Here is a 27,756-nt window from a genome sequence, read left to right on the forward strand (position 1 = left end):
TGTTTCCATCCAATATACAGTGGAACCTCGATAACTCGGATTAATCGGGACCGCGGCCGATCCGGGTTATCGAAAATCCGAGATAGCCGGAGAATATGGTAAAAATTAATAAAATACGGTATACTTACAGATAAACTCCGTTAGAATTGAAATAACATGAAATATATTTATAAATATGCACAGTACCTACTCCTTAAAATTACTAAAAAAAACACCAAACACAAACGTAAGCAAACGGAAGCGAACAATACAAGACACACAATACAGTCACGACGATGTAATATTATTTAAGAACAGTCAAAACTAAAGACCATTGTTTATAAAAGAATTTTTTAAATAGTCTTTCCTAAACAATGCTAAGACAGTTTGAAATAAAAAGGAATAGGTACTACAGACAGGTGGCTGTTGTTTCTGCGGCGTGTGCTATGAGTCATTTTTAGTATCGTATACTTAGTTCAAATTACACACATACACATTATCTCTCAAGTGTTATATTACATACATTTTTATTGTTGAAAGGTTTGTCTGATAATTAACTATTTTGATGGGAAATAAGCCACAATTAAATTGAAAAATACAAAATATTGAAAATCAAAATGTTTATCTGATGAAAATCGGTCGGGGTTAGCCGGACTTCCGGGTTATCGGGGGCCGACTTATCGGGGTTCCACTGTAATATTAAATTTTCTTTACTTCACGTTTTATCAGTCCGGAAAAAATACGCGTATTCCTGTCAAAAACTTAGGATAAAATGTTACTTACCAAATTGGAACAAAATACAATATTTAAACGACGACTGAAAGTAAACGCGATGGGAGGTTTATGGAACTTGTATGGGAAGTAAACGGAATGTATAGTGAGAATCGACTTCAGACTATTAGAAATATTGTACATACCAATCAATAAATCTTGCGGAGTCTATTGAAAGGAATGGACTAGTTGAAATAAAGATACGAAAACACCATGGAATGGTGCCCTTGGTGGAACACCTTGGCCATGGAATGGGCATAATACCAGCTCCAGCAAGTTATTAGAAAAGGAAAAATAATAAAAAAACGTGGAACGGTACCGTAAAGAATACTGCTGCTTTTACATATTTCATAAAGCAAGAACCTGCCTTTGTTATTGCTATATATTAAATATATCGTCATTTTAATAGATTTCTTTAGAAGGCAGCGTCACCTTCTACAAGCTATGTTCTTAAAATTTAATATTTAATGGAATATATTAGATTAAAACTAAAAATTGGACTATTACGCTGTTGCATATTCTCGACATTATATAATTTGGACAATAATGACAGAGAGATACACAAAAATTAAAAACTTAAAACCGATTGAACAAGATCACAGAAATAAGTAAAAGGATCAAGAATAGAAAGCTGGCAAATTTCGGACATGTGAGTAGACCTCCAGGCAAATATAATCTTCTAAATGTCATAATACAAGGAGACATCACTGGAAGAAGCTGACCAGATCGAAGATCTGTATCGCCAGATTTTGGATTCTCCTTTTCAGATTACCTTCCTGAATTTTGCTTCAAAAATCTGCGAGGGTCGTTCGATAATCACACAGTATCAGATTTTCTTATGGAAAACAATTTTTATATTGTATTATTTTATTTTAATATTACCATTACTTATCCTGGCCATCATATTTTAAATTATTGATATCAAATATGTAATAGTTTTCTTTCTTTTTTAGCGAAAAATCACAACTTCATCGCAGCATCGATCGTCTCAATGCTGAGCTCCAAGAAACAAAAGACAGATGTGATGAAATGAAAGAATCACGACAAGATACAATGCGTGAAATTCTGCTACTTCAAGATCAACATCAAAAGGAGTTACAGCTAATCAAGGCTGATTTACAAGACGAAGCAAATTCCAGGGAAGGAATGGATAAAAGACTAAATGACCTAAGGGCTGAGGTAAACCATACTAGATGTGTGTACCTTATCAATTTGTTTTTATTTTGGATATCACATATTTTCTTATACAGTAGAGCGTCGATTATCCGAACTAATTGGGGAACAGGGGTGTTCGGAAAATCGATTTTTTCAGATAATCGAACTGTATTGATATAGCAATACTATTTACCCATAAACGGATGAAAACCTTATTTACATACATAGATATGTACTTACATACATACATACATGTATATCTTTAGTGACAAATAGGATAGAAATTCAACAAAAAAGTGCTGTATTTGCAACAAAATGAAGATTTTTTAGCATGAAGCATTAATAATTCGTTTATTTTATTCTGCCGAAGCAATCCTACCCGTTTACGAGCGGCTGTATTACGTGTTTTTTAACCCATGTGTCCGGCAAAGTATTTCAGAATGGATTAAAAAATATGAAATTTGATTTTCGGTGTCAGTTTGGCATCGCAAATTATATGAAACAAAGCTAAAACTCCCTGGGATCTAGTGAGGAGAACTAGGTTCTCCCCGGGATCTTTTTTGAACAAACCGCTTATATGCAGCATTATCTAAATCCGTGTTTAAGGTAAGTTTTGTCGTATTACGATTTGTGAATCCGTCAGAAGAATTAAGCCGGAATATAAAGTTACCTATGCCCGTCTTTTGTTTTTTATCCGTCTTACCAGCCTATGGTGGCTCCTAGCTTCTGAGCCACCTCAGATAATTAAGGGGTGGTTACCCCCCTACCATAAGGGTTGATGAAGTAACAATACTCACTGTGAATACATTTATTTGTACGTTGGAGCTGGTGGTATAATATTTAATAGATGTGATGTTGCCCGCTGGGATCTCAAATACTAATTGACTAATCTTTTCTCCGTGAAAGTATAACTAAAAGTGGATTGCCGTGTTTATTGTTTTTATATAAACAAAAAGTGAGAGTGATACTAAAACTGCTGAATCGACTAGATTATAAATAACGTATACTAATTATTATTTCAAACTGACCTTGTATCAAAACCGCATGCATTGATGTGGTAATGTAGGTCAATCGTATTTATTATAAACAAACGTATTTGTTTTACCAAAGACATTTAATTATTAAAGAATTTGTCTTAATAAGATGATTACTGAGATGCAGTGTATCCCAATACATCTTCCTTTCCTTCCGAAAATTTTCTGACTACGGAAAAGGAAGAAAATTTTCTAATAGTACCACCAACTGCTTACTGCGTTTTAATAAATACAATATATACATTTTTTATTTCCTATAAATAATAATTAAATACAAAAAAAAATAAAAATGTTCGTTATCAACATTGTTCCCGTTCCACTTGTCACTCACTGTGTTCTCGGATTGTAAGCATATAATCTATTCTTATGTATTTCCCTGATTTTATTGTTTTCCAATCTGATCTTACAATTAACATTATTTACCTCTGTTATTGTGAAGGGGCCTACATAAAGACTATCAAACTTACCATTCTCTTCACTTTTTACCAGGACTAGGTCTCCTATTTTAAAGTGTTGTGGTGTTGCTTTGAGCTTGTTATTTTCTTGTCGCTCTTTTTTGTGTTTTAGTAAGAAGGTTCTAGCTCTCTCGTGTGCGCTTTGTAGTTTGTAGCGTAACTCATTGTAGTAAGCATCTATATTGTAACATGGTTGAATCTCCTGTGTAAGGTCTTCTGGTAGGTTAACCTTCCTGCCACATAACAGTTCAAACGGTGTGTAACCATGATACGCGTTAGGGGTTGTATTGTAGCAGTATGTGAACATCCTGCAACACACATCCCAATTTTCTCTGTCTTCGTCTATAAATGCTCTTACGTACTCGTTTAATGTTCTGTGCAGTTTTTCGCAACTTCCAATGGACTGTGGATGGTATGCCGTTGAGAAATTGTGCTCTATTTTTAGTAGTTTTGTTAGTTCCTGCATTACTTCATTTTTATATTCTGTGCCTTGGTCTGGTCTTATTTGCTTCATGAGTCCGTATGTTGGTATAAAATGATCAAAAATTCCTCGGGCTATTGTCTCTGCTTCTTTATTGCACACGGGTATACTGACCGCGTATTTAGTAAGTTCACATAACATTGTTATACAGTATCTATTACCTTCGTTACTTTTAGTGAATGGACCTATCGTATCTATGTATACTATGTCCCATGGTTTGGAAGAAGTGTCCGATATCACGAATTCTTCGACATGTGTTCTTTTCGGTTTGTTAATTTGACATTTATGACATTGTTTAACGTATTTTCTTACGTCTTTTTCCAAATTTTTCCATCTAAATCTTGCTTTTAGCTTCTTTATTAGTCTGTTATTTCCTACGTGTCCTCCAAACATCGGATGATTATGATATTCTTCTATTAACCTGTGTTTTTCTTTGTCATCTTCTATTGTTTCTGGTACTTCACATATGTATATTTCTACATTCTTCAATATTTCGTTTCCTTGTTTAATAAATTCCTCAATTGTGCACACTTTAAAAATAATATCGTTTACGTATATTTTTACTTTACGTATTGCATTCTCTACCGCCAGCTTATCAAGCTGTGCCAACATTTGGTTTAAATCAAAATGATTGAATCCTGTGGCTATGCTCTTGCTGCACTTTATTTTGTTTTTGACCCTAATGCTCAGTCTTGGTGAGATTAGTTCTGCTCCAAAAGACAAAATTGGTAGTCTACGCGCCTCTAAATTATTTAGTACCTTTCTTACTGTCTGTTTGGGGGCTTCTGGCTGTAGTGCGAGTTCACTTTATGCCTTCGTTTGCCTTGCTTCCTTCTTCTTTTCTCTTGCTTGAGCTCGTGTTATAGCTAATATATGGGTATTGTCTATGTATAGGTTCTTTAGTTGATGTAATGTTATTCTTGAAAGACTGTCTGCATAGTTATTTTTCCCTCTTATATACTCTTTTTCGAAATCGTATTCCTCTAAATCTAATCTGTTTCTTGTAAGTTTCGAAGTTGGTTCTTTCATTGCGAATAAATGTGTTAGTGGTTTATGATCCGTTTTGACTAAAAATGTTGGTGCTCCATATAAATAACATTTGAAATGATTAATTCCCCAATGAATCGCTAGTAATTCCTTAACGATTATAGGTTTATTACATTCTCCTTTATTGAAACTTCTTGATGCGTATGATATTGGTAGGTCTATTCCGTTATAATCTTGACTTAAAATTGCTGAACAACTCTCGTTGGATGCGTCTGTTGTTAGGATGAATTGTTTATTGAAATCTGGATATTTTAGGATCGGTGGCTTCATCAGAGATGATTTAAGCTTATTGAATGCTTTTTCACATTCTTCTGACCAAAAAAATTCTACTCCTTTTCTTGATAATCTGTTGAGTGGTCTGCATATTTCAGCAAAATTTTGAATAAAACGTCTATAATAGTTACAAAATGCTACGAATCTTTTTGTTTCTTCCGCTGTCTTAGGTGTCGGGTATTGTTCAATCGTTGCATATTTCGCTTTGTCTGGTGATACTACTTCCTGGGAAAGATCATGACCTAAATATGTTACTTCTCTTCTAAAAAATTGACATTTTCCTGGGTTAAATTTCAGATTGAATTTTCGACATGTCTCGAATGTCTTTTTCAGGTTGTCTAGGTGATGTTTTTCAGACAATCCTATTACTACTATATCGTCCATGTAAAGAAATGCTTTGTCCGGTGTTAATCCTGAAAATGCTATTGACATCATCCTTGAAAAGCTATTTGGGCTTACATTTAATCCAAAAGGTAATCTGGTAAATTGAAATGCTCCATTTTCCGTGCTAAACGATGTGTATTTTCTCGATGATTTTTCTAATGGTATCTGGTGAAAACCTGACATTAAGTCTATAACTGAAAACCATTTTGCTCTTCCTAGTTGATCTAATATCGAGTCTATCCTTGGTAAAGGAAATTTGTCTGTGACTATGTTCTTGTTCAGTTGTCTAAAATCTATGCATAATCTCCATGCTTTATTTCCATCTATCGCTTTTTTCGGTACCAGCACTACTGGGCTGTTGTATTCTGATGTGGACGGTTCTATTATTCCTTGGTCTCTCAGTTTTTGTACTTGTCGGTTTAATTCCTCTGTTTGTGCATGAGGTGTCCTATAGTTTTTAATATATACCGGAGTTTGGTCTTTAACTCTCAGTTTCTGCTCGTAGAAGTTGTTACATGTTAGCATGTCATGCCTTAGGGCGAATATATCTGAATTATCTTCGCATAAAGATACTAACTTATCGCGTATGTATTCTGGAATGTCTAACTTCAATGATTCCCGTAATTCCTTTTTCCTGTCCTTGCTGTCGTTGAATATACGTTGAATAATTTAATGTCTAATGTTTTGATTGCGTTTGTCTCTACTTTTACTGTTTCGTAGGTTGTGTTCAAAATTTTTACTTGAAATAATTGCTCTCGCTATGAATATTCCTGGTTGTATTTCCTGTTGTTCCACTATCCTGTCATTCTTCAGCGTTTGAAAAATTTTTACGACTCTGTAAATTTCACATCTGGGCGGTATTATTATCGTGCCATTATCTATATTATCCAAAATGTTCGTACTAATGTAACAATCGTTGTCCTCTTTAATGTGCATTTTAAGGTTAGCGTAGTCTAGTATGCATTGAAAGTTTGAAATAAAGTCTCTCCCGATGATTCCGTCGGTTGGAATAGGAAAGCTAGGTTCAACTAATTAAAAGATATGCTCAAATCGAGATCATTTTACTTCTAGTGTTCTAACAATAAAACACTGAAAACGTTTGTTTTCTATACTTCCACAAAATTTATTATAACTAAGTGACTACAGCTGTTTCGGCGGAGTGCCTTTCTCAAGTGATATAGTTTACAATGTGTTTGCCTTTTTAAGTCTTCAACTGAAGAGGTTGAGGAGTGGAGAGCTGTTTGTCTCGAGTTGGTCATTCAGAATTACATCTGTATTTTTCAGTTTATTAATTTCCATAGATTCTAAAAAAGATAGCTTAAGGCCTTTATTTTGAATATGTAGAATTTGAAACTCTTCATTGAAAGAATGATTATGATCTAGAAGGTGAAGTGCGTATGTAGAAGTGTCTGTTTTTCTATTGTTGAATGCCCTTTTGTGTTCTGCTATCCGTTTGTCAAAAGTTCTGCCAGTTTGACCGATGTACGTTTTCGGACAGTCACCACAAGTTAGTTTGTACAGAGTGGTGTGTACAAACTAACTTGTGGTGACTGTCCGAAAACGTACATCGGTCAAACTGGCAGAACTTTTGACAAACGGATAGCAGAACACAAAAGGGCATTCAACAATAGAAAAACAGACACTTCTACATACGCACTTCACCTTCTAGATCATAATCATTCTTTCAATGAAGAGTTTCAAATTCTACATATTCAAAATAAAGGCCTTAAGCTATCTTTTTTAGAATCTATGGAAATTAATAAACTGAAAAATACAGATGTAATTCTGAATGACCAACTCGAGACAAACAGCTCCCCACTCCTCAACCTCTTCAGTTGAAGACTTAAAAAGGCAAACACATTGTAAACTATATCACTTGAGAAAGGCACTCCGCCGAAACAGCTGTAGTCACTTAGTTATAATAAATTTTGTGGAAGTATAGAAAACAAACGTTTTCAGTGTTTTATTGTTAGATAAAATGAACTTCCATCAAGTAACGGTCGAATCCATCAATTACTTCTAGTGTTGTTTCAACTTCTCCCATTGTTTGTAATTCTCCTTTAGTTACTCCTTTTATTTTCGCCTTTGTGTTTGGTTTCACATGTTCCTTCATAAAATCTTGTGAACATTTCAGTATTGAAATATCAGCTCCTGTGTCTATGATAAAGGTATTTGTGTTTTCTAGGATTCCTGTTTTCATTCGTACAAAATTCGTTAGGTTTAAGTCGAAGTTGTAAATATTATATTCCACTTCTGACTGTGTACTTTCCTTGTTTCGTTCATTCAAAATCCCAACTGCTGGTTTTCTGTTTCCTCTTGGCTGTCCTCTAACTCAAGTAGCCTTACGTTTCTGTTACGTCCTCCTCTCTGGTTCCCTCTGTACGTTTGGTTGTTAAATTGTCTATATCCTCTGTTCGAATAATTCCGTTGGTTTTCTGTTGCTTCTCCCTCATTCCGTTGTCCGAAGTTATTTCTTCTTCCTCTATCGTATTTGTTATGGTATCCTCTTCGGTATTGCTGTTGTCCTCTCCTATTTTCATAATTCGTCCTATAATTGAACACTCTTCCCTGTGTGTTCTCCTCTGTCGTATCAGTCGATAAAAAATTAGATACTACTTCCTGCGGTGTTGTGAAATTACCTGCCTCCAGTATTAACTTAGCTCTATCCGTATTAACGTTTCGTTTCATTGTTGCTACAACTGTTTCCGTTGTGTATTTTTTCGCTAATTCCAATGGCATTCCTTCTGCTATGTATGCTACCTTCAACTGTTCCGCTAGTTCCTCTACTTCAGATGCGTACACTGCTGCATTTTGGTTTCCTTGCCTTTTCTTTGCTAACTTGTCTATTATCGTTTTCGGATTGTCGCCTCTTAATTCTTTCTTCAGTGCCGCGGCTATAAGTGGGATCGTATCCTCTGTAGTTATCAGGTTTCTAGCCTTATTAGTCAATCTTGTTTTTATTAATGTTATCGCTGTTTCTTCATGTCCTTCTGCTATTTTTCCTAGTAGTTCTAATGCGTCTAAAAATGGTTGTAGTTTACCTGCGCTTCCATCAAACTCGTTCGGCAATACCTTGCTTGCAATATTCAAAAATTCGTTAATTGTCAGAGCCATGTTTAATATTTTTATATCTTGTTTTACGTCGCCTTTTCCCTCTTCTATTTCCTCGTTAATTTTTTCCTCTCTCTTCGTCACTTTTTTCCTCTTCTACTTCTTCGTCACTTTGCTCTTCCTCTACTTCCTTGTCGATTGGCTGATGTATTGAACTTGGAACTACTGTTCTTTTACAGCTTGAAATGAGCGTATAACTTTGTCTCTTATTCTTCCGAAATATTTGTTGTACGCTTCTCTTTGTCTGTCCGATAGCGCTTCCCAATTTTTCTTCGTTAAGTGTGTGAATTTGTTATACAATTTAATTAACTGTGACGTTACTTCTTCTTGTATATCCTTAGATTTAGGTACTTTCTTCTTCAAGACCCTTCTACTTTGTCTTGTTACTTCTTGCGTAATCTCCTCAACTATTTTGACGAAGTCTTCCCAAGTAACTTTGTTGCTACTCATTTATTCATAATTTTCCTATCCTTATTCCTGTACTCGTAACGAACGCATAAATTTGACAGTCTTACGAGGTATAGTAAATATATATAAAATATTATGTCAAAAATAGTAAAAATATAGTAAATGCAATAAAAATCATTATATCAATCAATATAAATCACCATAAAAATCAGTAGACCAATCAAAATGTAATAAAAATCAGTAGGTAAAATAATAATTGGATAAAAAGTCGGTAAAGATAAAAATATATGCTAGTAAATATGTATATAAAAATCATATAAAAATGTATCATTGCGTCCTATAAATAACCATAATATTTGTGAAAAAAAAATTCCCTATGATACCAATAAGGTAATTAAAATAGAATAGGTAGATAAAAATAGGTAAAACTTAAAAGATTATGTTCATCTTAAATTACGATTATATTACTTTATTATATGATTATACGAATCAGGACTAATATCGTGGAAATAGCATAAGAACAGATAATATGGACTTACCACTTTTACACGTCTTTGTTCGTATCACCAAGAGTCCTCGCTGCACGTCCCATACCATTGTCCATTTTCCATTGTCCACACGAAGTTCCATCTCCATACCATTCCATCCTCAGCTCCGCGTCGGCCTGATGTCTCCATTCTTTTTATATAGATACCACACTGTTATCTAGGGTGGTCGAGGTTTTTCTCCATACTCGTCCGGTTTACCAGTCCTGTGTTCTTCCCTGGTCTTGGATCGCCATATGGTGGCTCCTTGCTTCTGAGCCACCTCAGATAATTAAGGGGTGGTTACCCCCCTACCATAAGGGTTGATGAAGTTACAATACTCACTGTGAATACATTTATTTGTACGTTGGAGTAACAACGGTAAGGAGCTGGTGGTATAATATTTAATAGATGCGATGTTGCCCGCTGGGATCTCAAATACTAATTGACTAATCTTTTCTCCGTGAAAGTATAACTAAAAGTGGATTGCCGTGTTTATTGTTTTTATATAAACAAAAAGTGAGAGTGATACTAAAACTGCTGAATCGACTAGATTATAAATAACGTATACTAATTATTATTTCAAACTGACCTTGTATCAAAACCGCATGCATTGATGTGGTAATGTAGGTCAATCGTATTTATTATAAACAAACGTATTTGTTTTACCAAAGACATTTAATTATTAAAGAATTTGTCTTAATAAGATGATTACTGAGATGCAGTGTATCCCAATACAAGCCTACCAACTTTGTATTCATTGGATAAATTGGTTGCAGATTCACCTCCCTCTAACCTTTTGTAAATCTCGTGTTTATTTTTCATAGAAAGGGCTTACGTTTAAGTATTTTCAATCGAGTTTTTACACGAAAATTCAGGAGTTCGGATAAGCGGTCGTTCGGTTGATCGACGTTCGGATAATCGACGCTCTACTGTATTGTGTTTTATTCATTATTTTCCATCCATCCAATGGCACTACAGCCCAAATCGAGCCTTGGCCTCCTTCAATAAGCTTCTCCAATCATTTCGATTTACCGTTGTTCTTTTCCATGAACGCGTTCCCAGGAAGTTCCTGGCATCCTCATCGACCTCGTCTTCTCATCTCTTTTTAGGTCTTCCAACCGGTCTTCTTCCCTGAATTCTTGCATTCAACCGGTCTTATTCATTATTTTGATCCTCCATAATTATCATAGGCAAAGCAACGAAGCACTAAAAAGCCCAAAACCTAGGAATTTTGTGCAGTAAGATGAATCGTCATGCAACTTTTTGCATTCGATTCGAGAGAGCGTCAGGCAACTTTGAGAACTAAATTGATCTCCGGCAAAAATTTTTGTACCGGGTGTCCCAATAAGAATCGCTCTCGGCCATATCTCAGGAACCGTTTATAGTACAGCTTTGAGAAAAAAATATTTATAAAACAAAAGTTGCCTCGGGAAAAGTCTGGAAATTATTTTCATAATTGTAGGTCCACCGCTAGAGGGCGTAATTGAATATCAAAAATTAAAAAATCAAAATTTTACAAAATTTACCTAATGAAAGGGCACTGGAAATCCAATCATCGTATTCTTCATAAAATTTTGCGCATATTTAAGTAAGTTTGTAATTAATTCTGCGCATATAAGTTTAAGTCTACCTTTGTAAATAAGAGGTGGGAGTGAGTGGGAACCTTCTTATGAAAAAATGGCTGGAAGTTCGGTTCTGCTAAATCGAATTTTGCGTTCTTGGTCTTGTTGAAAACAGCTCTTTTTCGTCAATGTAAGAGTCTTATTTTCGAAATAGCCTAATAAGTAATATGCAAGCTAGGAGGCGTTATTTAATTATTTTCAGAAATCTAATTTTCTTTGGAAAATATTAAATACCATTATGCATTTTTAATACTATATTACAAAATTAGACCAAATTAGCAACATAATACCGAAAACGGCATGTCGATACCTTTTTTCTATTTCGAGATATCTATATATAAATTTTAAACATAACTGTTACTGTCACCTGTAAACGAGGTTAAGGAAAAGTAGTGTGCTATGGAAAAAAACAAATTAAGATGTAAACGTATATAATTAATTAAAACAACAATAAGACAAACAACACTATAAAATATAACAAAGAAATAAAAGCGACTCTTATTTTCGAAATAGCCTAATAAGTAATAGGTCTGGATCCCGCGTATGAAAAAAAAGTTGATTAATAGCAAGCTGAAAATTTGTTAATAGCTTAAGGGTGTCTAGTCGAATAAACTTTGATATATGGGAACACTGAAACAGGTGTAGTTTTAATTGTGGAACAGGTTAAAAATTTGGAACGGTCACAGCACGAAAACGGCACATTTATTTTGTCCGACAGAACAGACTTAAACTCTCCGAACAGAGATTAAACTCTCTTGAAAAAATCAGACTGCTATTTATTACCTGTCATAATTCCTGTCATTTGACATATTCTACATGTTCCACTCATTAAAACGCCCATTTGGTGATAAATAGCAGTCTGATTTTTGCATGAGAGTTTAATCTCTGTTCGAAGAGTTTAGGTCTATTCTCTCGGACAAAATAAATGTGCCGTTTTCGTACTGTGACCGTTCCAAATGTTTAACCTGTTCCACAATTAAAACTACCCCTGTTCCAGTGTTCACACATATCAAAGTTTATTCGACTAGACACCCTTAAGCTAATAACAAATTTTCAGCTTGCTATTAATCAACTTTTTTTTTTCATACGCGGGATCCAGACCTATAATATGCAAGCTATGAGGCGTTATTGAATTATTTTCAGAAATCATGCTGATCTATTATACTCTAGCGATTTCTCTGTAACTTGCTTTGTGACGAATATTGCATTTGTACACGATCTTCCAGTTCGAAGACCCTGATGTTCATTTGTTAAACTTATCACAAATTATCAGAAATTACCACAAATCTTCATTTGTGGTAATTTCTGATGTTTCAGGTTCTAGCGTCATTTGTTCTTCCTCGTAATAGAGCTTTTTTTTTTTGATAGTCAATCCATGTCTCGTTTTCTATGTGTTTTGGTTCTAGTAGTTCCTTTACCTCCGTTCCTTATAAAGCGCCATATTTACTTTTACAGACCATAAAAATCACGGTCCATTTCTTTAGAAAAACGTTCTAGGCGAGGCAATAAAGCACTGAAATCGGCCTTACCCCCGAAAAAAAAAGACAAGACGTATCTTAATAATTCTTGTTGAATTTTTTTGAAAATGGTTATTCATTTTTAATTCTTTTTGCATTCGATTCGTGAATGCGCCAGGAAACTTTGTGACCGCTAGCCATGAGATAATATTGAGAAATACAAAAAATGCATTCTTAAAGTGCATCTCAAACAGACAATAAAAAAAGTCAAAACTCGTCACTTTTCGGCGGAAATGAGTTCAATTTTGTTACTCGGGGGGTTATTGGGGTCGCTGAAAACGAATATGATGTCGGAAGTGATCTCCGGAATACCTGGTGCCCAGCGTACCTACTGTTTACCTCGTCTGCTTGAGTTTTGCGCAAATTCTTTAAATAATTAGCCAAAAATTATTACTTGGGGGTTTTTGGGGTTGCTGAAAACGAATATGAAGTGATCTCCGGAGTACCTCGTGCCCAGGGTACGTACTGTTTACCTCGTCTTCTGGAGTTTTCGGCAAATTTATTAAATAATTAGTCAAAAATCATTACTTGGGGGGCTTTTGGGCTCGCTGAAAAAGAAGATGACATTGAAAATTATCTCCAGGGTACCTGGTGCCTAGGATACATACTTTATACGTCAACTGCTGGAATTTTCGTTATACAATCAGTCAAACGTCCAAACTTGGAAGTTATTGGATTCACCGAAAGTAAATTTCTGAATGTTAATGGTCTTCAAGGTGGTAATATACACTCAGGTGCAAAAAAATCGGTCCACTTAAAAATTTGGGTATTTTTGATGTCTCGAATTTCCTAAACCTGTTTTCCGATTTAAGTGATTTTTTTACCATGTTATAGCATTATTCATTAACAATACCATTGTAATAATATTATTGCTAGACAGGTAAACTGTCAATGTATACCGGGTGTACGAATCAAACTGTGTTTTTTTCTCAAAGTTCGCATCACCCTGTGGACTATTCTAGCATTTATAAAATACTGAAATTAAAACCCAACTATAGCCTTAGGTTTTCTCAACATTATGTTTTTAGATTCATTCGCTTATGTTGAATAATAAAAAAGTTAGGTACAGTACATCCACTAATAATTTTCCATCATAAACATGCCTCATTTAGGTATCAAAGAGAGCCGCTTCCGAATCAAGGTTGTCAGATATATTTCCTAAAATTCCTAAGTTTATATTAAAAAAATATTCTCTATTCTCTATTCGTTATTATTCAATTGCTAGTCAACGACACTCTTAAAAAAATAATTTGAAAATATTCTCAAAAAATATATCTATAAATTAATTAACTAGGTACTTAATATTTCAATGAACTCTTCACTAATGAATTAATGCAACTGTGAACTTTGTATATTTACGTATGCTCTCAAGAAATTTTCGAATATCGGCAACATTGTAGTCTGGAGACGATTTGGTCGTTCGGTCTATATCGACGTTGCCATGTTGATGATTTTAGCGGTAGTACTCTTATAGAATTTTAGATAATGATCTACTTTTAAAAAATCAAACATAAACAACTTTTAAGAATCCAAGTTCTCAAAAACGGTTTCAAGAATTTTATTATTTTTTTCCAAATTTCACTGATTTTATACCTTACCTGGAAACATGAAAAATTTAAGATATATTGATATGGTATTAAAGTGGCTACATACTGTAATATCTACATAATAAGGCAGTTCAGATAATTTAATCTTTTTCATTATGAAAATATGATAAGAATTAGCTTTAATGAACTTTAAAGATTGAAAGTAGATACGAAATTTTAACTAATAAAAAACCAAATAGATCCAAAGATCATCACTAGATGTGATGGTCAGATGCAGTATATTTCGTTTCATTTCAAGAATAAAAGAAGAACACCACTATTATTATATTGTTTTAAAACTTATTTTTCACATTATATGATGGCATAACACTTATTGTATGTCCGTGCATGTACTTTTGGAGAAAATCGATTTTGAATGTTCAAGCTCTTTTATAAAGGGTGTCCAGAAACTCTCTCGATAAACGAAGATAGGAGATTCTTCAGGTAATTTTAAGACAATTTAATCCAATTCACCTCTCCGAAAATGCTTTCTGAGGGAGCTAGAGCTCTTTAAAGATGGCGTCTGGGAATTAGTTTTTCTTAAATATCTCCAGAACACTGTTATTGGGGAAAACAAAAACTGGTACGCTTATTTACCTTCCAGAGATAAATCGATTCGATCAATTGCGAATTTCTAGTACCGGTCATAGGCGCCCGTTTTGGGTAGGGCAACTGGTATTTTATCGCATAACTCTTTTGTCTTTAACTTCCAAACATTCTTGACAATGGATTATTAAATTGTGAGGTATTCTAGTACTAAAAATTTAGTATTTAATGCGATAGGATGCACCGTTTTCTAAAAAAATCGATTTGAAAATTTTTCGTTGATTAAATTTGAAAAAAATTTGAAAATTTTTGTCAAAAAGATGGTGTATTTTACTGATTTAAAGTAATAGTAACTTTTACTACTAGAATACCTCATAATTTAATCATCAAGTGTCAAACATGCTTAAAAATTAAAGACAAAGAAGTTATGCGATAGAATAACCATTGACCTACCCAAAACGGACGAATATGACCGGTACTAGAATTTCGCAACTAAGGAAATCGATTTATCTCTGGAAGATAAATGAACGTACCACTTTTCGTTTTTCTAAATAGTTTTTTTTTATTTTTTTTTTTTTTTCAAATTCAACAAACGAAAAATTTCCAAATTGATTTTTATCGAAAACGGTGCATCCTACCGACTTAAAGAAAGAGTACCTTTTAGTACTACAATACCTTACAATTTACTAATCCAGCATAAAAAATGCTTAGAAGTTAAAGATAAAAAAGTTATATGATAAAATAACCGTTACCCTACCCAGAACGGGCGCCTATGACTGGTACTACAAATTCGTAATTGATGTAATTGATTTATGTCTGCAAGATAAATACGTGTACCAGTTTTCGTTTTTCTAAGTAGAAGCGTTCTGGAGATATTTAAGCAAAACTAATATCATGACGCTATCTTCAAAGGGCTCTATCTCCCTTAGGCCGATGCCACATTATGCGTTTTGACCGGATGCGGTGAAAACACATCCATTTCCAACGCAACCGGACCGATCTGTCACACTATGCGTTTTCACCGGATGCGGCGGAAACGCATCCGGTTAAAACGCATAATCTGACATCGGCCTTAGGAAGCATTTTCGAACTAGGTGAATTGGGTTAAATTGTCTTCAAATTATCTGAAGCATCTCCAGTCTTCGTTTGTCGGGAGAGTTTCTGGACACCATGTATAGCACAGCGTTACATTCAATTTTAAACTCCACATAATTCTTTTTATGATAAGTACGTCATTGAAATGAGTAATAAAAATTAATACCTTTCCTAACAAAAAAATTAAAGAAGACCTTTTTTTTAAAGTATGGACATACATTGTATAACGTGTAAATAGAAATAGTTATTTTTCTACAACCACTATACAAAATGCACTTTTCTGCACAGTTTTATGTTAGCAAACTTGATATTTACTCACAGTATAAAATATTTGACATTAGTGTGCAGAAAAGTGACGTTTCTGTGCCGCAAAGTGACGTTTCTGTGCCGCAAAGTTCTTTTCTGCACAGTTGACTACCTCATTCTGAGTAACGTTATATTCTGTTTACATCCGTGGTTAAACTTTAGACAAATATATAACCTATAAGACAATTATTATATTTAACTATAGCATAGAAACTAAATTATGGATGTTACAACTGTTTTATTTTACAATTTTATTCTTATTAAACATTTTATAATTATCAAATAACCAATAAGGATTTAGCAACATCTGCAAGAGACGTCGAATGAAGTAGGTTTTGTGTAAATCCGTGACTGCATAAATACAACGTCAATAATGTGTACCTAATAATTTTTTAAAATAGTTTAAATTTAAACAAATTAAGGCAGTGCATTAATTTTTTAACTGATTTCTGTGCAATTTATTTGGGTATAAGGAATTTAAATTGATTAGTATTAATTAAATACAGTTTAAAATTTATCACATAGGTACCTATTATAATTAATCTTCGTTTGGAAATTGTGATTTTTATTTTTAGGAAAAACTGTGCTTGTAGAAAAAGTATAGTGTGTAACACGTGCAGAAAGGTAATTTCTCACTCGTTTGAATTGCGGCACTCGCTTGCTCTCGTACCGCAACTTTTCAAACTCGTGAGAAATTAGTACCTTTCTGCACTTGTTGCACAATATACTATTATTGCATGTATTTAGTGATGTAAAAAAACGTGTTTTTTTTTTAATTCTAAAAAAACGGAAAAAAAAACAATAAAAAACGTGTTTTTTTGTTTTTAATTGTTTTTTATTAGTTTCTCAACGTAATATTAACAATATCAATATTAGGAGTTGTTTGTAAGCCTAAAAATCACCCAATATTTCAATATTATATCCAAAACATCTAGAAACTCATTGTTTGATGTTCCTTTTTAAAAAATATTGAAACATTAAACCCTTACTGCCTTTATCTATTATTTTTTTACGTCGTTGCTTTTGGGGAATCACCGAAATTTAGCAGGACGCTCGTATTCGTTGGCGCTGAGAAAACCGGGGAATTACCGATTAGCGTTTGCAGGTGTTCTGTTGTTATTTTGTGATTTACTTGCCTTGTGCCGGAAATATTTGTGTTTAGTGCTTATTTAAGTGTGTTTAAATAAATTAATTATTGTTAATTAAATTTTCTGTGTTTTATGATAATAAATTATTTGTTACCTACTGTAGTGACATTAGTGACAAAAATTGAATGTTTATAATGTCTTCGAATTCGAGTTCTTGTTCTTCGCGGGAATCACGGGGAAGGAAAAGTTGCAAACTAAGTTCCCTGTTTAAAATGCTAAAAACACAGAAAAAAAAACTCCTCAAGTAGAGTGTACTTTTTGTACACTTCAACTATCAAAAAATGGGACACGTTTGTTGGAACATATTAAAAAATGCCTAAAATGTCCAGAGGAAGTTAAAATAAAGTATGGAGTGACGGAGAGAAAACAACGAAACATTGGACTATTACAAACAATACATGAAAAAAGGGAGGAAAAAGTTAAAGGTATGTACCAAAGCTCTAAAAATATTTCCAAATTTCCCTCTTCTTTATTTAGTAGAAATTCCTAAAGATAACCTTACTTTACAGACTTATTTTTAAGTTTAATAAATTTGGGAATTTTATTTACAGAAAAACCGAAATCACAATCTAAAGAGGTGTCCGCATTCATGGATAAAATGACACCTGAACAAAAAGTAAAAGCCGATGAACTGCTTAGCCGGGCTATCTATTCAAGTCAAGCACCACTGGCTTTAGTAGAAAATATACAGTGGCAGAAGTTGTTTAAATTTCTCAGACCTGCTTATCAGATACCAACCCGACACTTTGTATCAGGCCCACTATTAGACAGTGAGCACCTACGTGTAAAGGCTATGGTTTCGGAAAACATTGGTAAGATTTAAGTTTTACCATGTTTATTAAAATTTATTGTTTCGGCCCTTACTCTGTGAAATTCTGCGTAATAACAATAAATTAAATATTTTTTAGAAAATCCACAAATTACATTAGTTTTAATAATAATCTAATACGGTTCCAACCGGTTTCGATGCCATTGCATCATTACCAAGGAATGTTGTACAAAATTATGTAATTTGGCATCGACTCCGGTTGGAACCGTATTAGTTCATTAAAACTAATGTAATTTGGGGAATTTTGGAATTTTTAAAAAAATATTTAATTTACTGTTATTATATTTATTAAAACATTGACAATATATAGGCGAGCCGCTGTAAAATTACCACTTAACAACGTACTACGGACGAAGTTTAACAGGAAAGACCTTGAACAGCAACCAGATGCGGTACAGTGTTGTACCACACCGTCCGTCATATATATTTCAGTAATTTTAGAACGGCCCGACTTTAATATAAGTAAACCTACATTATGCTAGTAGGTTAAAAATAATTATCTCTACTTTAAGCTGGAGCACATTCTGTTGGACTAATGGTGGATGGATGGTCCAATATTAGGAACGAGGCTGTCCTAAACTTTGTGGTAACAATTCCAAAGCCATTCCTTTCTAAAATTATGCCCACAGGCACTGCACCTCATACTGCAGAATATATGGCAAAAACCCTTGATGCAGTAATACGTGAAATCGTTCCCCGAAAGGTATTTGGTATAGTCACAGACAATGCAGCAAACATGAAAGCTGCTTGGGCCTTGATTGAAAATGATTTTGATAATAACATTTTTACCTATGGATGCTTTGCTCATTCTCTTAATTTAATATTTACCGATCTCAAAAATTTAACAAGTCTGAAATCGTTTACTGCCGAGGCTGTTGCCCTTACAAAGGCCATCCGACAAAGCCACATATTATCTGCGTGGGTAAAGGAAAAACAAAACGAATTAAAAATAAGTTGCAGTCTTAAACTCCCAGTGCCTACCAGATGGGGATCATTAGTTCTTTGTCTACAATCATTGCTTGCTAACAAACAAATAATAAAAAGGATGGCTATCAATGAAGAAGTTGAAAAGGCAGTAAGCAAACACCCATCTTTAAAAAAAAATGCTCTAAGCGATATATTTTGGGACCGGGTACAAGGATACATTATGCTTCTGGAACCAATTGCTAACACAATTACCTCTGTAGAAGGTGACACACCAACGATTTCAAAATGTCTGCATTTATTTAAAAAAATGGTTAACACCTCATTAGAAAATGTCACTAAAAGTCCATTGTTATCCAAAGAGGAAGCAGATACAAGGGCAATTTTTGAAAATCGGAAGAAGTTTGCTATTTATAGTGTTCATCTTGTAGCTAACCTTTTGGATCCAAAATATCGTGGCTGCGAACTTAGCTCAGATGAGATGGTAATTTTTTTTAGGTTATAGTGGGTTTTATTTATATTTATATTAATTTTTTTATTTAATGTAGACTGATGTGACAGAAGTCATATACAAGGTAGCACAGAAGATGCCAGATGTCGATGAAGCAGTCGTCTTAGCTGACGTTGTCAATTTTATTGCAAAAGAAGGACTATTCAAAAAGGCTTTTCTATGGAATGAGGACACAATTGCAGCTATCAGCCCTATTGCCTGGTGGAGTGGTCTTTGCTCAAATACCGCACTCTCCAAGTTGGCGATTCGTTTTCTAGAGTTGCCAGCGACATCAGCAGCATGTGAAAGATCCTTTTCTTCATATTCGGGAATTCACACCAACAAGAGAAACAGGCTGACCAATACTCGAGCGTCAAAAATAGTGTATGTGGCTCATAATTTAAAATTAATGGCTGAACTACAGCCAAGTGAATCATCCAGTTCAGAATCAATTGCTGGCCCTAGCTTCACAGTCAATCCTGCATTAGAATCTGAACCGGAACCAATGATAATATCCAATTCAGATCAGTCGGAGTCTGTCTTTGAAAGTGATGAAGAGGAAGCTTCAGAGTCTGAAGAAAATGCAGATAGCGACTGGACGGATCAGTGTTCATTTAAGGGATTCGGTTAATTAATTGAACCTTTTCAATCATTAAGACGTTGTTTTTTTATTTGATAAATTTTTATTACTTATTTTTGCTTTGATTTTGCAAGTTAACGAATAAACTCTTCTTATTTTGTTTATACCCATGGTCTTTTTATTTAAAGGATTTATACGAAATTAATTATGAAACGAAATAATACTTATTTTGTTATAAAATTATACAGAATATTATATTTATTATATGTTTTTGTCATTAAATAAACTGTACCCGCTTAAAAAATCAAAATAAAAAAAAACGAAAAAAAAACAAAAAAAAACGAAGGCTTAGTTTTTTTTGCAATAAAAAACGGTTTTTTTTAAAAAACGGTACCGTTTTTTATTGGTTACATCACTACATGTATTATAATTACTTCAAGGCCATATTAACATATCTAAACTAACACGCGTGCGAAAAAGTAAAACGCGTGCGGAAATGTAAAACGCGTGAGGAAAAGTAACACGCGTGCGGAAAAGTAAAAGTTTCTAAACTAAAATGCGTGCGCGAAAGTAGACATTTTTGCACGCTCGTAGAAAAAATATATTACCGCCTAATACACAGTTTGAGTAGTTTTTAATAAATGACCTAGACGGAAGCAAATAATAATTATATTACATCGTGCATTATGGCAACACCGAACTGAAAAGCCATAAATCAAAATGAACACGTGTTTGCCTGGTTATCCGACCACCTAAAATCTTGAAATTTAAGCACCAGCTAAACAGAGGCGGAGGATTATTTTAAAGTAAGTAATATATTTTTGCTACGATGGCATATTGGCGACCATTTGATAGGAATGATCAAGATGCATCATCTTCTGTGGTATCAATAAATAATGATAATTACGTTAATGACAGCCCCGAATTAAAAAATAAAGATTTGCACGTACAATCCCAAAGAATCGTTCTAAATATGTACGATTGTTTAAAAAAAGAAAATATTCGGATGACTGATAATGCAATAGTTTCGCGAATTCATGTATTAACAAAAATCGGGTATAAGACGATATACACAATTATTAAATTAGGCACTGTTACAGATCATTCCTTAAAACGAAAGCGACCAAATAAAAAATTAGGTAGGATTGACATTGCTGCAAAAGATGTTATTCAACGAACAGTTTACAATTTTTACAAAGAAAATAGAGTGCCTACTTTAGAACTGATTCGTGACAAATTGAGAAATTTCCCTGAATATAATTATACATCTTTGGAAACACTGCGCGAGATTTTGATAAGTTGTGGATTTAAATATAAGAAATTAGATAATCGAATGGTAATAATGGAATCTCGGCGTATCGTTGAACTTCGACGAGAGTATTTGAGTAAAATAAAACAATATCGTAATTCAAACAGAAACATAATCTATTTAGACGAAACCTGGTTCGATACGCATGATGTTGTACGCATGACTAAATAATGAGTCCAATATTCTTATAAATCACTAAAATTAACAAGTTTTAATTTGAAAGAATTAATTTGTTATTCATTCGATGTTGTGAGCCCGCTCACATTTGAAAAAATTCTGATTCTGTTCCTTTGAAGATTCCTATTCGAAAATGCCCCGTTTAAACAAATCGAAGGGTGCCGGGCGACATTTTGGGCAGATATTGTTGAAACAATTCAAATTCAAAAGATTTCTCACCAAAATCTTAACACTCAATGTTTAGACTTCAGTTACTCTTGAATCTCAAAAATAATCATTTACATATTTTTTCTACAAACGTGCAAAAATGTCTACTTTCGCGCACGCGTTTTAGTTTAAAAAGTTTTACTTTTCCGCACGCGTGTTACTTTTCCGCACGCGTGTTACTTTTCCGCACGCGTTTTACTTTTCCACACGCGTTTTACTTTTCCGCACTCGTGTTAATTTAGGTATGTTAATATGGCCTTAAAGTAATTATAATACATGCAATAAACTAATATTTAGATGTTATTTACTAATTTATTTCAAATATATCTTATTGTGTTCATGTTTTAATGAAATTAACGCGAGAATTCGATGAAATAAAATAAATTTGACATATTATTCGAAGGTCAACTCAGTGGACAATCATAGTGGTTTTGAATCGTCGTCATGGAAACCAAGATCGTCGTCATGCTAACCAATTATGCTGAAAGTTTGGTTTTGACAACCTTGTCAAAGAATTAATTTGTGTATGTATTTTCATATTAATTAAATTAATTGATTTAGGTCATTCATGATTAATCACCAACTGTCAATGTCAACTTTGTTTGGATTGCTGAAAACATAATATGAAATTACTTAATCAATTATGTTAATAATTGTTATGTTAATTGATTAACTAATCTCATAATTTTAATCAATTATGTTTTCAGCAACCCAATAAAAGTTGACATTGACAGTTTTGGTGACAGTAATTAAATATTTGATAGTGATCATTGTTGATTAGCGTTCGAACAACCGGCCCTAAGATTTGGTCATTTTTTAAAGACTCGTAGAAAAAATATTGTTCCTAACGCTTGCAGAAAGTCTCTTTTCCGCACTCGACTGCTTGCCGAACTCCCGCTTCGCGTCGTTCAGCAAACTGCAGTCGCTTGCGGAAAAGTATGACTTTCTGCACTTGTTAGGAAAATAACTATTTCAAGCCTGGAAAATGCATATTAAATCGCCTATATCTCGAAAACGATTAACTTTTGAGAAAAATGACAAAGTACCTTTCTTATTTAGAGTTACCCAAAAACCTAAAAAAATATTTTTTGGAGCACAAAAGGTTTAAAAAATTGTTTAAACAATTTCTGCCCAAAAATTGAGAGATTTTTATGAATATAATTATGCAAAAATTAATAAAAATTATATGATTTTTCTTGAAATATGCGTTTGATGAACTGATCCTTTTTCTTAATTTCCACGCCAATGGTCGGCCCTGGCATCAAAGAAACTCGAAAGCCGCCACTTGGCAAACTGACTTTGGAAAAAGAGTACTTTAACAACTGGCCATCTTCGTCATCAGTACAAGGTGTTTCTAAATAAGTGCGACAAAGTTAAAGGGGTAATTTTACGTGAGAAAATAATGACAGTTTGCTTTATAGTAATATGTCCGCAAACGCTTTGTTTCCGAGATACGGGATGTTCAATTTTTTTTAAACTGACGATTTATTTATTGCTTTAAAACCAGTTAAGATAGGCAAATCAAATTTGATGGGTTCTAAGACGTAGTTGTTGCACATTTTTTGACATACAATTAAGAATTTTGTATTTACCATTGGCGTGCATACGGGTAATATTATCGGTTATAATACCCGTTTGCGCGCCAATGGTGAATATTAAATTCTTAATTGTAGGTATGTCAAAAAATGTGCAATAACTACGTCTTAAAATCCACCAAATTTGATTTGCATATCTCAACTGGTTTTAAAGCAAGAAATAAATCGTCAGTTTGTAAAAAAATTGAACATCCCGTATCTCGTAGACGAAGCATTTGCGGACATATGATTATAAAGCAAACTGTCGATATTTTCTCATGTAAAATTACCCCTTAAAGTTTGTCGTACTTATTTAGAAACACCCTGTACTGATGACGAACATGGCCAGTTGTTAAAGTACCAAACTTTTTTATTATCCAACATAAGCGAATGAATCAAAAGACAAAATGTTAAGAAAGCCTGAGGCTATAGTTGGGTTTTAATTTCAGTATTTTATAAATGCTAGAATAGTCCACAGGGTGATGCGAACTTTGAGAAAAAAACACAGTTTGATTCGTACACCCGGTATACAATGACAGTTTAACTGTCTAGCAACAATATTATTACAGCGATATTGTCAATGAATAAGGCGATAACGTGGTAAAAAATCACTTAAATCGGACAACAGGTTTAGGAAATTCGAAACATCAAAAATGACCAAATTTTTAAGTGGATTAATTTTTTTGCACCTTATTTAAAAAAAATACAGTTAAATGGATGAATACATAGATTCTTCTTCTTCACTTTTCAGTTTACTCCTGCACAATTTTTACATGCAACGAAGCATTTTAGGCCATGTTTCCTGTACCCACATGAATTTCCGCAGTCCGTCTTGCAACTATAGAATATAAAATTCATTACTGGGTGGACCAGGCATTTAAATCATTTTTATGGGAATTAACGATTTATCCGTTAATTCCCATCCCCACTGTGTTGAATCCAAACTGTCTTCACCTTCTCCATACATCCAACTTTGGACTTGGAAGTAAATCCTTTTTAAATGTTGGGTGAAGGCATCTACAGTAGGAAGTATACTGTATTAGCCACATACTGTGCCTCGGTGTTAAAATGTCAATGTTTTGCGTTTTGTTTGTCAATATTAAATTTTAGATAAAGTACAAAAAAGTAAAATATTGACATTGGCCCTTTTAGCACTAAGCCACGGATATATTTTAAGCGGGGAGATCGCATTTTTTACTTTCTCTATTCTTTCCTTCTTTTCATATGCAGGGGTACCATCGATTTTATAAAGATTGATCAATGATACCAACAGAATTTAATTAAAGGGCCACATTTAAAAAAAAATTGTTATTTTTTAACGGTGTCGGAAAGTTGGTCGAGAACACTTCGTCGACGGAAAATTAGTCGACAAACAGTTGGTCGAATGCACAATTCATCGAATGTACAATTCGTCGACGAACATTTGATCGAATAGATTTTTCGTCGACAAAGACCCAAAGGGAATAATACATGGCGGAAACACGCCAATATATAAAGTTAATTTCTTGTACCATATCAAAAAAATTATTTTATAGATTGCCAGTCCTAAGCCTTGGATAAAGTGTGAATGGAAGTTTATTCTCACGATTTCTTTACTTTTTCATTGATTTTGACTGACTACTGCAGTCGAAACATTGTAATTAAATGCCTCGATTCCGTAACAATTTATTTACCTCAGCATCTCGCATATTTCGTCTTGTCCGCAAGTGCCCCCAAATTTGACTTGTCCGGAAATGCTCCGTTCGCAAATGCGCCGACACCAAAAAGTTATATTTGCTGTCTACTCTCCCACCGCAGCCAATTTTTTCATTAAATTTAAAAATAATTAAGATTTAGAAAAAAAAATTAACAAAACCTCAAAAAAAAAATTCAGATATGTATAATATAATATTTTAGTTAACAAAATAAAAACCAATAATCCGTCGTTTGTCACCATTAATAGCCCAATAAATGACCGTTTTGGAGTGTAATTTTCAGGGGCAACTCCGAATTGCATGAAAATTTGGATTTAGGTTCTACTTACCCTCCACTTCAAAGTTTAATTTGTCCCATTGGTTGTTTTTACTTGAGGGGTGACAGTCACCCCTTCTCAGGGAGTAAAAAACGAGTGTTTAAAATAAGCCCGGAAATGGATAAATTGACCGATTATAAGCAACTTTAGTTCTATAAAGCTTTTTACGTAAGTTCATACTTTTCGCGTAATTCGCAATTGAAAATGTTGATTTTTCGACAAAAAAAACTACGTTTTCAGACCGTTTTTCGCAAATAACTCTAAAAGTAAATATTTTATCGAAAAAAATATTCTAAGCAAAAGTGTAGCTTATAAAAAGACAAAAAAAATGGTCTATCAGTAAAGTATATAAATTGAGAAAAAGCAAAGTTGTATCTCATGAAAAATATGTTCTTATTCGTCTAATTCCAAATCGAATAAGTCAACGCTAAATCACCGAAAAATTAAGCACTTTTTGGGAAAAGCTTATTAACATTTTTAAAGTACCTAAAAAAAGATTTATATTTGTTTTTTACAAAAGTTTCTATCACCAAAAATAAACAAGTTACACTGAAAAAAAAAGTTGGTCCCTTTTTTTGGTAAAAAAAAATTGTGAAAACCCCCCTCTATTTAGCACCCTAAATAAAATTAATCGTTACCGCTTTACCATTTATTTTAACTGTATGTATATTGTTTATATGATCTGTAAGTTTGATTGGCTTGACGTGATTATTTTTGAAAAAATTTGGTTTTATAGTAAAACAAAATTTCCTAAAATTTTTGAAAAATTTCCTTTTTTCAAAATAACTTAAAAAGTATTAGTGATAAGAAAAATATTAAAGAGTAAAAAAATATAGGTTTTGTTATTATAAGTATGCTAGTTTCATTGTGTTTTTCCGCAAGACAAAAATTGGTTAAGATATGGCTGTTCAAAATTTGCATACACTCGTGATTAGTGACCCGTTCAAGCTTTTTTAACTATAACCCTTTCCAAAATAAGCACTTTAAACCGGTGAGACTGACAGATCATATAAAAAATAGATAAGTAAGTAAATTGTTTGTAAAGCGGTAGCGATTAGTTTCATTTGAGGAGCTAAACATGGGGAGATTTGCATGATTTTTTTCCAAAAAAAAGAGGGCCAACTTAATTTTGAGCGTAGCTCGCTTATTTTTAATGCTAGAAACTTTTATGAACAATTCTAATAAACCTTTTTATAAACACTTTTAAAAAGTTTAAATAGGCTTTTCCCAAAAAGTGCTTAATTTTTCGGTGATTTCACCTTGAAATATTCGATTTGGAATTAGACGCACAAGAACGTATTTTTCATGAGCTACACCTTTGATTTTACTCGATTGATAGACTTACTGATACACATTTTTTTTCAGTTTTTTATAAGCTACACTTTTGCTAAGGATAGTTTTTTTCGATCAAGTGTTTACTTTTTGAGTTATTTGCGAAAAACCGTCCGAAAACGTAGTTTTTTTGTCGAAAAATAAACATTTTCAATCGAAAATAACTCGAAAAGTATTGACTTACGTAAAAAACTCTATAGAACAAAAGCTGCTTAAAATCAGTGACTATCCATTTCCGGTCTTATCTTGAATATATGTTTTTTCACCCCCGAGAAGGGGTGACTGTCACCCCCCAAGTAAAAGCAACCAACGGCACAATTTCAACTTTGAAGTGGAGGGTAAGCAGAACCTATATCCAAATTTTCATGCAATTCGGAGTTGCCCCTGAAAATTACACGGTATCGCCGTATTTCCCGTTCATTTACTGGGCTATAATCCTTTTATCCTAAAGATAAATAACAGTTTGTCGACGAAAAATCCATTCGACCAACTGTTTGTCGACCAAATGTTGTCGACTAATTTTCCGTCGACGAAGTGTTCTCGACCAACTTTCCTAGACCCATTTTTTAAAGATATGAAATGAAACTCTATGACCTAGAGGTTGCTCAGAAGATCGTTTTCGATATTAAATACGTTTCAGCGAGAACAAAAACCCCCCAAATATCAAGTTTTGACTATTATTTATCAAAATTATCGAAAACTCCAGGAGACGAGGTAAACAGTAGGTACCCTCGGCACTAAGTACTCCAGAATCACTTCCGATGTCATATTCGTCTTCAGCGACCCCAAAACCCCCCGAGTAATGATTTTTGACTAATGTTTTAATGAATTTGCCGAAAACTCCAGAAGACGACGTAAACAGTAGGTACCCTGGACAC

At 33.6% G+C, this 27,756-nt stretch overlaps 1 protein-coding gene and 1 long non-coding RNA gene across 6 annotated transcripts in view; both read left to right on the top strand.

Annotated features, from left to right (window-relative positions):
• LOC114331004 (coiled-coil domain-containing protein 102A) overlaps positions 1–27,756 on the top strand; it is a 129,887-nt gene that overhangs the window by 49,384 nt on the left and 52,747 nt on the right. For all 5 annotated transcript variants that reach the window (XR_003652568.2, XM_028280458.2, XM_028280456.2 and 2 more), the window contains exon 3: positions 1,704–1,929. Coding sequence is in view for 4 of the 5 variants with exons in the window: in XM_028280458.2 (XP_028136259.1) it covers positions 1,704–1,929 (226 nt within the window). In the remaining variant the exon portion in view is untranslated. The remainder of the gene's footprint in view (positions 1–1,703; positions 1,930–27,756) is intronic.
• LOC126888006 (uncharacterized) lies at positions 17,648–18,068 on the top strand. Its single transcript, XR_007699341.1, has 2 exons — positions 17,648–17,870; positions 17,997–18,068. It is a non-coding gene; the product is annotated as an uncharacterized LOC126888006 (long non-coding RNA).

Source organism: Diabrotica virgifera, chromosome 7 (genome assembly GCF_917563875.1).
Source record: "Diabrotica virgifera virgifera chromosome 7, PGI_DIABVI_V3a".
In the NCBI taxonomy this organism is placed as follows: domain Eukaryota; kingdom Metazoa; phylum Arthropoda; class Insecta; order Coleoptera; family Chrysomelidae; genus Diabrotica; species Diabrotica virgifera.